Here is a 17,440-nt window from a genome sequence, read left to right on the forward strand (position 1 = left end):
TGCAAGCCTTGTCCCTCCCACTGCCCTCCCCTGCAGGCCTGGTCACCCCCAACTGTCCTCCTCTGCCGGCCCGGTCACCCCTAACTGCCATCTCTTTCAGGACTGGTCTCTCCCAACTGTCCTCCCCTGCTGGCCTGATCACCCACAACTGCTCTCCCCTGCCGGCCATCTTGTGTTCACATGGGGGTGGCCATTTTGTGTCCATATGGGGGTGGCCATCTTGTGTATTGGAGTGATGGTCAATTTGCATATTTCCTTTTTATTTGATAGGATGCCCATCCCCCTTAGGCAATGTGTCCCATTACTAACTAAGCTGGGACCAGAACTCAGGACTCAATCTTCCTATTTTGTCATGCTGCGTTTCTTCTACTACCTGGTGTTCCACACACATCTGCTATGGGAGATTCAAGAGTGTGGGGGCCTATTCCTTCATGACAGACAGTTCACATTTTAGTTAGGGAATATTAGAGAATGATTAAATACTAGGCTAAGTACTACCAGGAGGTGTAGTAAGGACTCTCAAAAAGGGAAGAAGATTATTGGTTATAAGATATACTATAAAAGCCAAAGATCTTGTGGAAAGGGTGGATCTTGGGTAGTAATTTAGAAAATACTAACTCCAGGGAGAAGTGCTCTGCCTGAACAGAAAAGCAAGGAGACAGGAATGAATACTATGTGGGCAAAGGACAAATGTCTCTCTGTGTAGAGTTCTTTCATACTTGAAACACTATACAAAGGGTAAGAATTGGACCTGGAAATAACTGTCTAATCTTTCCTTGGGTTGAAAATTTGTCTTCAGTTTTGCTTCTATCCACTACAGAATAAATAGGACAATCAGTAATTTAAATTTCAGACCTCTGGGACTTCAAAAGATTTATCACCCTGTGAAATAACCCCACCCTAATCCTTCCCATTACCCTCTTAGGCAGGGCCTTAGACCTGACAACTAATTGGAGACTCATCTAAGTTTTGGAACAAGAGAGGGAGTTGCTGAAAGAAGTGTTTCAGGGAAAGTAGCCCCTTCAGTCATGTGTAAGAAAGATGGAGATGGACGGATTGGGGCTAGGATAAAGGATTAGCTCCAGGGGATTCTTTATTTGGAGATACTCTGGTGAGAAAGGCCTAAGTTAGTATTACTTCATCTGGAACAAGCATTCCGATGGAAGAAAGATAAAATGTGCTAAAAGCTTGACTATCAGGCACCAAAGAAAAATGAAGTGAAGGTGGCTCGAAAGGTCCTAATCATCATCACTGGCCAGTGAGCTCCAAACTTCCTCAAATTAAGCTTAGTCTCACCTTTGGAAGCCTCTGTCTGTTTCAAGCCCCTATCACCAAGTACCTAGATCAGGGGTGGCGAACCTTTTTTCTGTCAAGGGCCATTTGGATATTTATAATATCATTTGCAGGCCATGCAAAATTATCAACTTAAAAATTAGCCTGCTATATTTGGCCAAATATTTAATTAACTCACCCCTAATGCCTAGGTAGGACCAGACCAAATAATTTCAAGGAGCCGGACGTTTCCTACCCTTGATCTAGATCAGTGGTTCTCAACCTTCTTAATGCCGCGACCCTTTAATACAGTTCCTCATGTTGTGGTGACCCCCAACCATAAAATTATTTTTGTTGCTACTTCATAACTGTAATTTTGCTACTGTTATGAATTGTAATATAAATATCTGATATGCTATATGTGTTTTCCAATGGTCGCGACCCACAGGTTGAGAACTGCTGATCTAGATAAAGGCCTTCCTCCCTACTTTCAATTCCTTCCAAATTCAAATAGCTAGCAGAAGCTCTCTCAGACACCACTCTCAGCATGTGTCACAGCCTGCAATGGGTTCCATCAAGGCAAAGCAAACTCCTCCACATGGAAAACAGACCTGCCGCCATCTACAGGATCAACCAATTTCATACTACACTTCCTCTGAACTGTGGTTCAGCCATGCTAACTTTTTGTCTGTTTGTTTTGTGAACATTTTCTTTTCTATTATTCTACCTTCTTCCTGTTCCTTCAACCTGGCATACCTTCCCAAACACATTTTGCCAATCCATGTTAATCGCTCACTTAACATTTAAGTTTAAGATTAATTTCCTCACCTAGGCCTTCCTTTGGATACATCAGGAATGGAAGATTTAATGTGTTTAATAACATAAGGCAGGTAAATGTGAGACAGGGTGTAAAGCAATGAGTGAACACCTGAAGAATAAATGCCCAACCTAGAGTGGATTCAGATTTTCAAAAGTTAAATTTTTTTCTGGCCAAAAAAACCATAACACTGCTGCCACCATTTTGCTAATTCTGACCTATACCCACTTTGAATTAACTCCTGTTAGCTGTTGTTTTTTCCAGATGCCTGTGCTTACGATTCTACTACGTTGGGGATATATTTTTTCATAGATTGTCTTACTCCTAGTTATAATGAAAGAGAGGAATCTAACACATATTTAGCTTACAAGTATTCATTCTGCATTATGCTCAGCTAAAAAAATAATATAAAATTATTTGGCCATGTTCTCTTTAAATATGTGGTACACACTATATACTTGTATACCTTACAGATTATTATTCAGGGTTGTATCGACAAAACAATACAACTATGCTTTACATCAATTTAGAAACTTTTAAGAGTAATTTTTACTTTATCCAGTTTTGTTTTTTTTGCCTTATCACTAAATTTAGAACCTAACCTCCTGATATGCTTATTGTTCTATTTGTATTGCTGATTCCTCAACAAAAATGATAGTTCTGTTTATATAGTTTTGTTAACGCACAGAGCATTTTTGTACCCATTGTCTCAAATGAGCCCTCTAAAACCAAATCTGGGTAGTAAGAAGGTATCATTATTCCCCATTTCAGAGGAGGAGATAAATGAGTCCCCAGCAGGTAAAGTGTGTTGCTTAGGATCATCAAACTAATGATTAGCAGAGCTGGACCTCAAATCCAGCCACCCAAATCCCTTTCTTTTTCTTGCCTCTATAGCCAGTTATCTCATAGTGCTGAGTATTTAAAAGCCGTATGCTCATTCAGTTATTCTGGCATTTTGTTCCCAAAGAAAATGAATTTCATAAAACCACTACAATTTCCAAAGTTCAGTTTCTTATTAAAAAATAGGTTTTGGTCCTGGCCAGTTTGGCTCAATGGTTAGAGGATTGGCCAAAGGATTGAAGGGCCTCTGGTTCAATTCCCAGTCAAGGACACATACCTCGGTTTCAGTTCAATCCCTGGCTCTGATCAGGGTGCATGGGGGAGACAACAAATTGATGCGTCTCTCACGTGGATGTTTCTCTGTTTCTCTCTCTCTGTTTCTCTCTCTCTGTTTCTCTCTCTCTCTCTCTCTCTCTTTCTCTCCCCCCCTCTTCTACCCTCCTCCCTCTCTTCCACACTGTCTCTAAAAATTAATGAGAAAAAATTCCCTCCAGTGAGGATTAAAAAAAATAATACAAATAATAGGGGTTTTTTTTTTTTTTTTTGCTATAAGGACCATGTATAATAAATATTTGTGCTAGCATTTTTCATTTATGAAAAAATAAAAATAGTTGTGTGCTTATCCAAACTGGAAAACTAAGATTACTGTTACTAAAAAAACTCTCTTAAGATATCTGACAACCTAGAAAAGAAAAATACATAAGAGAATCTCAAATGTTTTATTGACTTTAACCCCAATTTTAGATTTTAAAAAATGCAAAAGGCAGCTAGAACTCTATGTCACTTATGCATCTGACCAGTGTATTAATGGGATAGCTACCAGGAATAAGTTCTAAGAGTCAAAAAGCAAATGATTCAAGCAGTTAATTTTTAATCTAAATGTTTTTAAGCCTAACTGCACAAACATAACCTGAATTCACTGTACATTTTTAAGTGATCATGTAAATATAGGTGGCCAAATATGGCATGTTTTAAAATAATGTTTAACTCACTAAGTACATTCTCATTACAAATAAATTTCAATAGGGCTTCAACTTTTGATTTTTTAGCTTCAATTAAATAGTGACACCAAACAGCTCTTTTAAAAATCAAGTACTCTGGGGTTTAACTGAATAGTAGTCAATTTATAATCTAAGTAAAATTGTGATCAGGTATCTTCATCCAGACAAGAAACAATGCAAACTGGAACTGGCTAGGGAAACTCCTTTTGACAAATGCTTCAATAACCTGATAAAGGTGATGTTTTGCAATCAAAAGGTCTGTTAAGTTCTTAGTCCAAAGGCTAACATGGGCCAAATAAACAAGGTTTAAGTTTATGTGGGCTGCAAAAAAACAAAAGCTTCAATTTTCATAGAAACATAGGTTTATTTCGATAGAGACATGCTGAATACAAAGGGCTGAAATAAATGAGTAATCATTCACATAAAATAATAGAACATTTTAATAAAAATTATTTTTTCTTGAACATTAGCCTACCAGACACTGAATAACTGCACAAATTAATAAGTGTAATGCAAATAAACCTATTTTTCTTGTTCTCTGAAAGCAAAAATATTTCTTGTTGCACACACCAGACAAGTCAGTCCAAGACTAATGGCTTGGCTGCTAAAATATTTGCTGCTAGTATTAGTGGAGAGAAATGATTCGCTTGCGCGTAAGGCGGGTAAGGGAAATCAATGCAACACGATCATAGTAACCAGTCATTAGTGATCGTTATAGTTCATTATTAATAATTATGTATAACAGAATACTGTAAAAATTAAGTTACGAAAAAAAAATTAAGTTACGAAATTTTTGTTAAGCCATTTCTTACATACCTTTATATTGGCTGGGCCGCAAAAATATTCATTGTGGGCCACATGTGGCCCATGGGCCACAAGTTTGACATGATTGGTGTAGGCAATGCTAAAATGCTCAAAAGTTTGATTATACTCTTGACATGTGCCATTACATGCCAATTCTACTGCAACAAAAAATTGTTCTATGTCCACTTATTTTCAGGGACTATTCCTCAAATATATCGGGACTATAAAAGTAATATGTAATTTGCTAAGTAATCTTAATTTTACTGAGTAATATTAATTTCTGACAATTCTTTTAGCGTGAAAGAGAAGGAGCAAAGCTCAGGTTTCTTTGGAGTTGAACAAAAGAAAGTTACCCTATAAAAGTTGTTATAACCATCTCTTGTTTGTTTATATATTACTTATGCATGTAGACAAATTAAATCTATGGTTACTTTTACTCTATCAACCACCATGTTTTTGTGAATATACAAACATAAGAAATGGTATTCTTGGTCTAAGAAAGCGTGATTTCTCTAAGAAAACCATTATAGAGATTTTTTTTCTAACTTTATTCCCTAAGGTTAAAATACCTTCCACTTCCCTTCAGAACCCATCATGGAACTTTAACTCAGTTAACTTTTGAATTATTCTTGAACGACTTAAGAATTCTTAAATTATTTAAAATCAACAAACCAGCATCTATTACTAGTAAATACCGAATATTTACCTGAATACTTAAGCTGCCTTATAAGTTATCTTAAAGACAGTGCTAAAAAAAATTCCAAAGTCAAAAATAGTTTTGGAACTTTACCAAAACCAGAACACTCTATAAATGGTGAGTGCTTTAAGTGGGGTTGTTTTAAGAAACAATTATAGCTACCTAGTCACTATTTATTGAGTGCTTAAAATGTGTCAGGCACTACAATCATTTTTTATTAACACTTCTGGGAATTCTCAGAACACTCTTATGGGGTAGATACTATTATTTCCACTTCTTGTGTATATCTGTGTATATCTTATGAATTACCTAAAGTTACATAGCTAATAAATTATCTGAGATTCAAACCCTGGCCTGTTTCACCTTAAAAACTGTGTTCCACCCATACTATATACAGCTAGCCTCTCTTGCCCCTCCTTAAAATAGTTAATATCTCTATATATAAAATGCTAATATGCTAAGTGTCCATCTGACCGGTTGCTATGATGTGCACTGACCACCAGGAGGCGAGTGCTCAATTCAGGAGCTGGTGTGATGTGCACTGGCCTTTTACAAAGAAACGGCAACGTGGACCTGGCGCCCACAAAGCAACACTCGGCTTCCACAAAGTGAGACACAGGCCCCACCATCACCCCGGAGCGACATATCACCAAATCGCAGCTAATGCTGTTGAGACCCCATGGCACAAAATGTGGTCCACAGCCCAGTCCAGCCCAGAAACGGTGGCTGTGAGCGCCAGGTAATGACATCATGTAGCAAGGCCTGGTTTCCTCTCCCTCGTGACTAGCCTCCTTGCAGTTTCTTCAGCCTACGAACATGACTTGCTTAATAGCCAGGTATAAACATTTCACACTTTAACTAAATGTCTGTGAAGCGTTTTCCTGTGCCTCATCTCATTTGATCCTCACAGAAGTCCTGGAGTAGGTAGATAGGAGACTTGGTGAAATCCTATTTTCTCTTCAATTTTATATATATAAAAGGCTACGTTGACTCGCACATGTGCGATACCTATAAAGCTCTCATTGGCACCAATTGCATGCATGTGTTTCGATCTGTCATTGTTGATCGTGAATTTGGTTGAAACCTCTATTATAGAGAATCGGCGAATAGAGATATTAAAATATTTCTTCTCATTAATTTCCTTTCAGTGTGCATGAATTCGTGCACTGGCCCACTAGCAGTTATATAAAATGTGAAACATCTACCCGCCCAGGGTAGCTCAGCAGTTGAGTATCAACCTATGAACCAGAAGGTCTCAGTTAGATTCCCGGTCAGGGCACATGCCTGGGTTGCAGGTTCCATCTCCATAAAGGGCAGAGAGGTGGCAGCCCATCAATGATTCTCTCTCATCACTGATGTTTCTATCCTTCTCCCCCCCTCTCTTCCTCTCTAAATATATTTAAAAAAATAAAAATAAAAAGTGAAACATCTGAAAGGTGGATATTAATAACAAATAAGAACTGAGAGCCTTTGAGAGGATCACTAGTTTTGGTTTTGCACTACAGCTTAAGGAAAATATCAGACACCTGCATTTGTTTTCACCTGTGTAAGTAAACAGCAAAAAGTATTTATTTCCCTGGTATACAATTTGTATAAGATAGACTATATTTCATTCCTAAAAGAGGCACTATACCATTTTAATAACTTGTATTTATGACTTATTACTTTAAAAAGTTATTTTATTCTGTTTTTTAAAATATCTCATGATAAAGAAAGCAAAAGCTATACAATTATTATATTTTAACGGCTGTAACAAAAAAAAAATAATAAATCTAGGTAGGGAGAGAAGAGAAAGAAAATTGGAGCTAAAGCAGGAAACAGCCCAGAAAATCAGACTGTTGATCATGAAGAAATCAAATATACTCAGCTCTTGTCAGAAACTGGTAATATGGTGTTTTTTGAAAATATATTTTTATTGATTTCAAAGAGGAAGGGAGAGGGAGATAGAAACATCAATGATGAGAATCATTGATCGGCTGCCTCCTGCACGTCCCCTCCTGGAGATTGAGCCCGCAACCCGGATATGTGTCCTTGACTGGAATCGAACCTGGGACCCTTCAGTCCACAGTCCAACGCTCTATGCACTGAACCAAACCAGCTAGGGCCTGGTAATATGTTTAGAATGATAGCATGAATGTGAAATTTAGAGATAATCCAAAGCTGCCTTAATAAAGGCTGTCTCCTTCTGTACCCCCAATCTTTTATTAGATACCCACCCTCCAAAAAAGAGTCATTAAGCTCCACAAAATCTAGTATTTTGCTTTGTGAGTCAATCCAAACTTTTTCTGGCCATCATAGCATTGAAAAGAGTGAAATATAAAAAGGCTTACCAAAACAGTAGTGAGAAGAGGTCAAAAACTTAATATAGTTAACACAATCCTGCTTCTGGCAAACTGTCACTGATGCAGGCCAAATTTTTACAAGCGTTACTGTTGTCTTAAATCTTCCTATTTCAAATAGCTCTTAAAGGAACATAGAAGGCAAAAATCTAACCTGAACCAGCTAAAAAGTTAATTACTGTGAACCAGCCTTTAACCAATAATACTTTAAGTATAACATCCTATCACTTTTTTTCCAAAAGAGAGCTTAATGTGGGCTTTATCCTATACTAGATGCCCGGTGCACAAAATTCATGCACGGGGGAGAGGGGTCCCTCAGCCTGGCCTGTACCCTCTCCAATGTGGGATCCCTCTCACAATCCAGAACCATTGGCTCTTAAGCACTCACCTGCCTGCCTGCCAGATGCCCCTAACTGCCCCCCTGCCGGCCTGATGGCCCTAACTGCTCTCCACTCCTGGCCTGATCCCCCTAACTGCCTATCTGTACTCCCCTCCTGGCCTGATCCCCCTAACTGCCTATCTGCTCTCCCCACCTGGCCTAAACCCCCTAACTGCCCATCTGCTCTCCCTTCCTCTCCGCGCCTTCAGACCCCAGTATAGGAGTGCTGAGAGCTCTCTGCCAAGGCCCCATCCCCCTCCTAATGGCCCCCTCCAGGGTGGTGCCAGGGCTGCCCCTATCCTGATGCTCCCACTCTGGGCCCGGCAGCGCAGCAGGCTTGCGCGTGCCTCCAATGGGGTGCCACAGGGTCCGTCCTGACACCCCCCCCCTCCAGGCCGGGCGGTGCGGTGGGCCTGTGCACACCTCTGCAAGGGGGGCCACCCCCGACAGCAGCCTCATGTTCCGGTGGTGCAAGTCCCCGCCCCTGTCCCTGCCCACCAGCTCCTGTGCGGGCGCAGCCAGTTGAATGGTTGTGACTGCACCCACTCCAATCGGGGACCCCTCGGGGGATGTCCGACTGCCAGTTTAGGCCCAATCCCTGTGGGCCTAAACCAGCGGCCAGACACCCCTCTCACAATCTGGGACCGCTGGCTCCTAACCACTCACCTGCCTACCTGCCTGATTGCCCCTAACTGCCTCTGCCTGCCTGATCACACCTAACTGCCCCCTCCTGCCAGCCTGATCTCGCTTCCAACTGCCCTCCCCTGCAGGCCTGATCTTGCCCCCAACTGCCCTCCTCTGCCGGCCAATTTGGTTCTGATTGGTCAGTTTCTATGCCAGTCAGCATCAAAAGTTTCGCCTCCTAAGCAGCCATTGGCTCCTCACAGTTGACCTAGATTTGGTTCTGAACTGGTCAGTTTCTATGCCAGTCAGTGTCAAAAGCTTTGCCTCCCAGGCAGCCATTGGCTACTTACATTCACCCAGATTTGGTTCTGGTTGGTCAGTCTCTATGCCAGTCAGTGACTCTGGGCTTATCAACGGGGCCTGATCAGAAAGGTGGGGCTGATCAGCAGCCCTGTGGAGGCCTGGAGAGAAATGGAGGCAGGGCTGTTGGCCAGGCTGGGAGAGAAAGAGAGGCAAGTTCTGATCAACAGCTGCCACAGAGGCTATGGATCAGACACTGCTCCTCTCGGCAGGCCTCTCTCTGGAACTGATCCGCAGCCCCCTAGGCAGTCAGTGCTTGGTTGGGTGCCCTCAGTGCCCCAATCAGTGCTGGGTTACCACGCCAACCCAGCACTGACTTCTTGTATGGTCGAGCTTTCGGTCCTTACGACCCTGGCTCTTTATTATATAGATTCCAGAAACATTTATCAAGTATATATACTATGTGCCAGGCAAGCTGTCAGATGGTGTGCAATCACAAATTAAAAAGTTTAATTGGGTAAGGAAGAGGCAGATATGTAAGCAAGCAAATACAATGAAGTGATTTAGTGTCATGAGAAAAGAAAGGGGCAGTCAAATCATTGTGGGGAGTGAGATCTGAAAGATGAGTAGGAATTTTCCAAGCAGACAACAGCCAGATGTGAGTGTGGGCTAGTTTGGGGGAAAGACATTTCTGATAGAGCACACTGAAAAAGGGCAGAAATACAACACAACATTGTTATAATTGGTTAGAACCGGAGTACATGTGCTCTGAGGAACTTAATGAGAGCTGTGTCTGAGAAGGCAGGAGCCTGAATATAAGGGGCCGTATATTAGGCTAAGAAGCTGTTCTTCATTTGCTTGGTGATGGGGATGATGGAGTTAGATTTTAGATGACTGAAGACTGACAGGACTTGCGGATGGATCAGTTAAAAAAGAGACACATGAAGGACTACTAGTTAATCCCACTTACAAAAATGCGAACACTCAGGAAAATGTAAGTTTGAGGAGTAAAATCAAGAATTGTGTTTGGATCTGCTAAGTCTGGGATACCTACTAAACTCTAATAAGGAGGTGAGGTGTTGGAAGTAAATGCTTGGAGTTGGCGGGAGATCACAGTTAGAGATAATATTTGGAAATCATTAACATAAATGCATTTAAATTCATAGGGCTAGATGAGCTCACTTACGGAGAGTGAATAAAGAGAAGGGAGCTGGAACCTCTAGGATTCAGGGGCCAGTGAAGCAGAGGCTAGTCAGCAGAACAGAGTGAGAAAGATTGGGCTAGGAGGCAGGAGGAAAATCAGAATAATTTCTAACTGGAGGGGTTGGACAACAGGATGCAATGCTGCTGAGAGTGGGTAAGACAGGCACAGAAAGATGACATCGGACTTGGTTGGTAACAAGGGATCTAGTCAGTTGCAGTCTCAGGAGTGTGGTGGAGACAGCCCAACTGGAGTGGGCTGAGGAGAGGATGGGAAGTGAAGAAGCAGACACTGCTTCTCAGGCACATTCTCAAACATAATTATTCTCTTTATATATGTCCCTCTTGAATAAAGAGTTTATTGAATTTTTTCCCCATATGTCTGTACTTTCTTGATGGCAGGGACTGCCCATAACATTAATCTTTACATCTCCAGTGCCTAGTTCTATGCCTGGCACATGTCAGAAGATTAATAAATGTTTGCTAAATGAATCAATGAATATTTGGTAGTTATAATTCTGACTCCTACCTCTTAATCTTTTATTAAAGAAAAAACATCTTAAAATACTCACCTGAGTTTTTATTACATGGGTATGTTTTCCGGTTCTGAGGCAAAAGGGTTTCCAATAATTGAAAACAAAAGCAATGATACTAAGTAAATGTTATTCTAAGGGAAGCATATTTAGATTCTAATGTATCTTAGTGAATCTTATTAGAAAGGACAAGCCTGGCTTCACCCTTGAACAAGCTCACTGTTCAGTGAAAAAGTCTTCTAGCCAAGATTATCTCATGGACCATGAATCGAGCACCCATAACTAGACCATGACAATGTGTATATATGACAAAAGCATTATGTACTCATGATGATCTTTTGTTTTGTTTTTCACAATGAAACTGTCAATCAAAAAAGAAAGAAGATAATTAAAACACTAAAACAGAAATGGAATTAATGTAGAAATAGTGAAAACATTGACCCTTTCAAAACCTTTAGAAATCATTTCAAAATGATGCTTGAAATGTACATCCAGGTGTATTATAGAGAGTTACTTAACATTTCAATAATCTGCAGGGACAGAAACTACAGGTCTCATCTTCATGTTAAAATCAAATTTTCCTTTCAGATTATCTGTGTTCTATGATGGTTTTAAGTGCAATTTATAGAGAAGGTTATTGAATAAAGGAAGTCCATAAAAATACAAACAACACTTTAAAAATTCCTGCTTAAAACCATAAATTTCTTCCACATAATAATTCCAATTTTCCCTCAAATTTCCATCCAAATGTAAGTTTATATGAAATATGTAAACAATATAATATTGTTCTAGATTAGCCTCAAACCCCGAAATACACTTCTCAAATATAAAACATCTAATCAAACCTAAGTCTCTTAATCACCAAACAAAAGACAGAGTGAATGCTCATTAACATGGTACACGTCATCTTTTTATCTCCAACCCCACCCTACTCTCCCAACTGCTTCTGATTTTCCTTTTTCTACTAAGGGTTCCTACTCCTGCTAGTGCTGATGGCTAGAAATCTCAATTCAACCCTATTCCTTTAAAACCTGTTGTTAAATTCTATAGATTCTATTTATCACAAGCATCTACTTTACAACAAAATTATCTCTGGTCTGAACCACATACTTGTTTATAACTTGTCTATTTCCTTCCAGATTTACCTCATATTCACCATGTACACTGAGGCCAGAATAATCTGAAAGCATAGCTCAAATCACCTTAAATTTCTACTCAGCCTCACCAGTCTTGACAAAATAAAATCTAACCTGCTCCAATCTGCCTTTCCTCTTTAAATCCAATTACATTTTCCTCCTCCCCTCCAGATTAAGTGGAACAGGGTCTTCCTTACAATTCTCGAAGCCTGTTATAGCTTTTCTACTGCTGTCCTTTCCATGCTTGTGCCATTCCCTTTGTTGGAAATGTGGTCCACCATCTAGTCTTTGCCTGCTCAAATCTCGCTAAAATCCTTTAAGACCCCAGCATGATCTGTAGATCAATAACATACAGGATCCCCCCAAAAGAAAAAAACTATGGCATTTGTCTAACAATCTAGCTCTATGAAACTAGTAGCCAAAAGCTCTGACTGTAGAGACCTATTCAAGGTGGTAATTTGATTCATTAATCTTTTAAGGAGCATATCCTAATTAATTTAGATATAATTGTGCAAGTATATTTATAGATAGGTAAATAAACTAGAAGGGAGAGAGGGAGGAAAAGAAAAGAAAAAAAAAACCCAGAGCAATTCTTCCTGGTAAATTTAACCTGAGTTATGCATGCATCGATTTCAGCTTCTATTTGGCTATGGAGACATGGCCATTAAATTATTGTATTCTATTCCAGACCCATTTTCCTAGATTTTTGCTTAAGTCATGAGAAATGTCATATGGAGTTAAAGGTATGCAGGACAAATGTGGGGTTATATACATGTTGTTTTCTTTATTTTAAAACTTAGCTCATCTTATATGCATAAATGCACAAAAAAGCACATTTTAGGGACATCTTCTCAAGTACTCCAAATATATTTGGCCCAAACTGGCAAATAAGTGTGATTAAACTCTGGTGCCAGGTATGAGCTTCACTGTGGTCTGCAAATTGTTAAAAATGACCCAGCATTGGTTTAGCTGAAATTCTCATTTTCCTCCCTTTGCTGGCTTTATCACAAATTACCTAATACGTGCTCTGAGCACAACTTCCACAGTGCAAATGAGGCAAATGGAAAGGCAGATCTGGTGACTGTCCTTCAGTAAGCTTTTCTGTAAATCATTCCAAGAATTCTACGCCCCTTTCCTTTTAAATTCTTTTCTTGAACATGTTCCAATCCTTCACATATGTTCTTTCTTTCTCCTCCTAACTCTGGCGCCAAGATCCCCCGTCTATCTTTTTAGTCAATTTGGCCACTGCTTTTCACTGGGAGGAGGCCTCTCCTTTGCCCTGAGCACCTGATCATTTGAATAAACTTTTCAATCATACTGCAACATGGGGCACAAACTTGACTTTAACTGATAAAAAGCATTTTAAGATCAAGTTCAGCTTGAAGATAGGTCTAAGTTAAAAGTCAGTAAGATTAACTTATTTAAATTAAACCTGGCTACATTTAAAAAGTGCAACAAAGGAATGTGCTAATGCAAGCCTCATTGTTTTACTTAATTACATGTCAGATGGCAGTGGCAGCTCTGTGCTGGCAGGTCTGGATGCTAGAATGGTGCCTTTGGGAGAACAGGGTCTTCTGTAGTATTTATAAGGTAGATTATTGAACACACAACACACATATACACACACAATTGAGGACAAGCGAAAAAAGGAAGAGTTAAGGGAAAAATAAGGTATGAGTCTTTTCTCTGCCTTAAACCACAATTAATTAAATGCTGTAAAGTTATCCTGTTAGAATGAAAGGGTAAGGAGAGGAAATCACCTACCCCCCATGACCTGTGAGATCAGTGATTTTAATAGATCAAGTAACACATTAAAGGGAGGAACTATGAAGGACATTACTATGGAGGTTTAAATAAGACTTCATGCTTTGATAGTAAATAATAGTATCTGGCAACTGAGAGAGATTGAATTCCTCGTGCAAAAATTAAATGTAAGTATATTTGTACAAACTTTCAAAACACAATTATTTTCCTAAAAGACACTAATCAAGGCAGGAAAACTAAACCAATAGAGTTGACAAGAGAATGTGTTAACAGAATGCTTCTTAAAAGCATTTACTTTCTGATATTCAGACATAGAGAAGGAAGGTCAAGCCCCATCCTCAAATGCATCTATGCAAGACTTTTTATGTAATAGCTGGATAAACATTATATTATTTTACCACCACATTTGAAGCTTTAGGTAAACATTAAAAAAAAATTGACAGGCTCAATGATGACAGAATCTTCTTAGACTATTTTGATAAGATTTATATTACTACCAATAAGTTATTCAAATGTCAAAATAAAGCCAGCTACATTACTGAAAAAAATTAGCTAAGATATATTTTAGAATTTTAGGTTTTAATTGTAAATATAGTTTTAGGATACATTTTGGAGAAATATGTAATTTCAGTAATATATGCTCATTTAAAAAATGTAGAACTTATATAGACCACACAATCACAGACATCAATTTAGGATAACTATAAAGTTATAATTTGTGATTTTATTTTTTATAGCAACTTGTTCCCTCATCCAAAATAATCTATAGTAAAAAAAGAAAGTACTTTTGCAATAGATTCACATCAATATCAGTATGTCTAAATTTATTCTTCAAACTATGAAAATAATGTTCATTGCACATTTTTTATATAAAAATCAATTTGAACCTATTTCTGTATTCAAACTGAGTGGAAAAACAACTTTTAGGGATATTTACTCCAACTGTAACTACCATTCCTGCACCCATAATGTCTCTCTCCCCCACCCCAATCCCTACTTAAAAAGGTTCCCAAGTTAGCATTCTTCATTTCTTGTCTAAAAATAGAAAACTTAAATAATGAAGGTCAATTAGGTTTGTTTTGTTTCCAATTAAAGATTATGTTTTCATGAACCTTAATAATTTCATGTACTTGCTCAATTATATCTAAAGAACTACTGTATTTTGTCTAAATCAGTTTCCTAAAATTCCTGAATTTACCTCCCTGAAACCTTAAGTCAGTGGATTAATTTAGAATACAAAATCCAATGGACAAAAATAATCTGGATAAAAATAACTCTCTGATGCTTAATTTAGGAAATTAACATGTTGAAATTTCTGGCTCCTAGAAAGTCATTAGAAGAGGAGGAGTAATAGTAATAATCTTGTAAAGGCCAAAGCCACTTGTCAAGCATTATGCACCTTTCCAAACACAGGAATAATAGGGGCAGTTTTATTTATGTAAGAAATTAAAGTCATTTTTCCCCCCAGAGAGAATAGGCTTGACCACCAGAAACTTCTTCCCAATTACCTAACACATGCCAACATATTTCCAAACGGCAGTTACAATTTAAAGTCAAGAGCCCTACTTCTGATAAGTGTGGAAGGTGTAAAATACCAAATAAGTATCCTTCTACTGGCTGATAAAAGCTCAGCCTGAAGCCTAATGCTGGCAACTATTTGAATGTGCCAGAGGACCCTGCAATAATAGTACCAACAGGGTGACAGTCACCTGAAGGGTCCCTCATTTCTTTTTCTCCAGTCTCTTCCTACTTTTCAACCATTAAGAATTAACATTCTCACCCCCTTCCTGGGCCTCAGTGGTCATACATATCAGTGAGCATTGAGGGCCTGTCAGTCACCTCACTTTCCATCCCTTTCCCCCATGGGCCTCCTCATGCGCCTCCTCCTTGCCAAGTGTATAATGTCTGTCAATCTTGCTGTAATCGACTGTACAGTTTACCTGTTGTTCTCCCAAAGTTGATCAACTCTCCCCAAAGATGCCTCTCCACCCTGTGTGTCAGTCTTTCTTTGCTCCCTGGATCTGTTTCTGACTGGAGGTTAGCCTCTTCCTGCTGGCTTTGTCTCCCGCCTTTGTGTTTTTCTCTTTACATCCCCTGACCTACCTTCTTCCCACTGTCATTCCTTTTCACGTCCTCCCCTTGGAACAGGCAAGCTTATCTCCATCTGGCAGGGCTGAGTTTCTCTCTCCTGTCTGCCTCTGTCCCACAGCCTGTCTATCTGGCTTCCCCCATATGGGCCTCCACACTCCATGCTGGTGCTGGTCTCTTCCCTGCAGGTGCACCTGTCTAACTAACACATGCAGTATTGTATTTCTTGTCTCTCGTTGCATTCCTATTGCTGGGTGTACACTGCCCTCTCAGCCATACATGAGACAGTTTCCCTGGGATTTCATGGTAAAGGTAACTTTGTCCCTCTGCACGCACTCCTCCCTCCCCTCTCAAGTCTGAGTGTTTCTCGTTATATGCCTCTCTGGAGGGTAACATATGTGCCCTGATGTGAACATCCATGTGTCCACTCAATTCTGTGAGTGCCCTTCTGAGACCATGCTCACCGCTCTCTCTCCTGATGTTTACACCTACACTGTCCTGTGAGTTCATGTACTCACTCCCCAAGCAGTGCACAATCGAATACCTCCCGCTGTGTGCATGTTTATGTAGGGGGCCTCCCTGAATGTGTCTCCCTTGGCTCAGGTTCACATGTCCCCGTGAACCAGGGTCACACCTCCTGTGGCTCTCTACCTCTGTCTTCCTTGTATGCATTTAAAGTGCCTGGCACTAGTGGGAGCTCAACAGATGTTAAATTTCCACTTTTATCTGAATAACTGAGTCTGCATCTGAGTGTCCCTCTGTGCCTGTTTTATGACATCAGTTAATTAGAGCGTGTTTCCTTGATATGGACTGAGCTATTTGTTAGGCTGCTCTGTGAGTTATCTCTCTCTCCAACTGGCTCTCCTCTTGGAGTAAATATTACCCGTCCACATATGGTAGATACCTCCCCTTAGGCGATGTGTCCACTCCGGTCTCCCTCATCCACACATGTCCATAAACGGCTTCTCCATGCACCGAGATTGCAGTGTCTCTTCTCTGTCCCTCACTTTTTTTTTTTAAACGTGAGGTTTGTACTCTAATTGCAGCGTGTGTGTGTCTACAAGAGCCTTCGCTGTACTCGAGTTGTGTACGGAACGCGGTGCGGGGTAAGACACTGGATGCAGTATATCCTCCCCCCACCCTTAACCTCGTTCCATGTCTCTACGTCCTTGAGCCCCCTTCCCCCCTTCCTCCCACCTCCCGGAGATGCGGGACATCTTTCTGGTACGAGGAGCCTCCACCAATCTGCCCCTGTAACCGGTGCCTAGCTCCTGGGAGAGCGCTGGGTGTGTAGCTCCCTGGATCGCGGTGTTCGTGCGTCTCGGGAACCCAAAGCGCCTTGTCCCCAAGTCCCTGGGAGTGCGGGGAACGAATGTGTCCCCCCTCCTCACTCGTACGCGGAGCGCCTGTGTCCCAGCCTTTCCGAGTACGCGAAACGTGCCCCCCCCCATATACGGAGTGCCTGTGCCCCCATCTCTGCGAGTACACGGTGTGTCCCGCCGTACACGAAGCGCCTATATCCCCAAGTCCCTGCGAGTACAAGGTGTGCCCCAGCTCCATAAGCGGGCCGCCTAGGTCCGTCTCTGCGGGTCTACGGTGCCTGTTACCCCCAAACGCAGACGGCTTGTGCCCGCGGGTCCTCGGTA

The 17,440-nt window shown here is 40.5% G+C and overlaps 1 protein-coding gene across 1 annotated transcript in view; it reads right to left on the minus strand.

Moving 5' to 3' along the window:
- Positions 1-17,354, minus strand: part of ELL2 (elongation factor RNA for polymerase II 2) — an 83,317-nt gene extending 65,963 nt beyond the window's left edge. The window contains exons 1-2 of the mRNA XM_006775548.2: positions 16,992-17,354; positions 9,124-9,156 (exon numbers count right to left, since the gene is read on the minus strand). Of these exons, the coding sequence (XP_006775611.2) occupies positions 9,124-9,156; positions 16,992-17,354 (396 nt within the window). The remainder of the gene's footprint in view (positions 1-9,123; positions 9,157-16,991) is intronic.
- Positions 17,355-17,440: the final 86 nt, after the last annotated feature.

Source organism: Myotis davidii, unplaced genomic scaffold (genome assembly GCF_000327345.1).
Source record: "Myotis davidii unplaced genomic scaffold, ASM32734v1 scaffold44, whole genome shotgun sequence".
NCBI lineage: Eukaryota > Metazoa > Chordata > Mammalia > Chiroptera > Vespertilionidae > Myotis > Myotis davidii.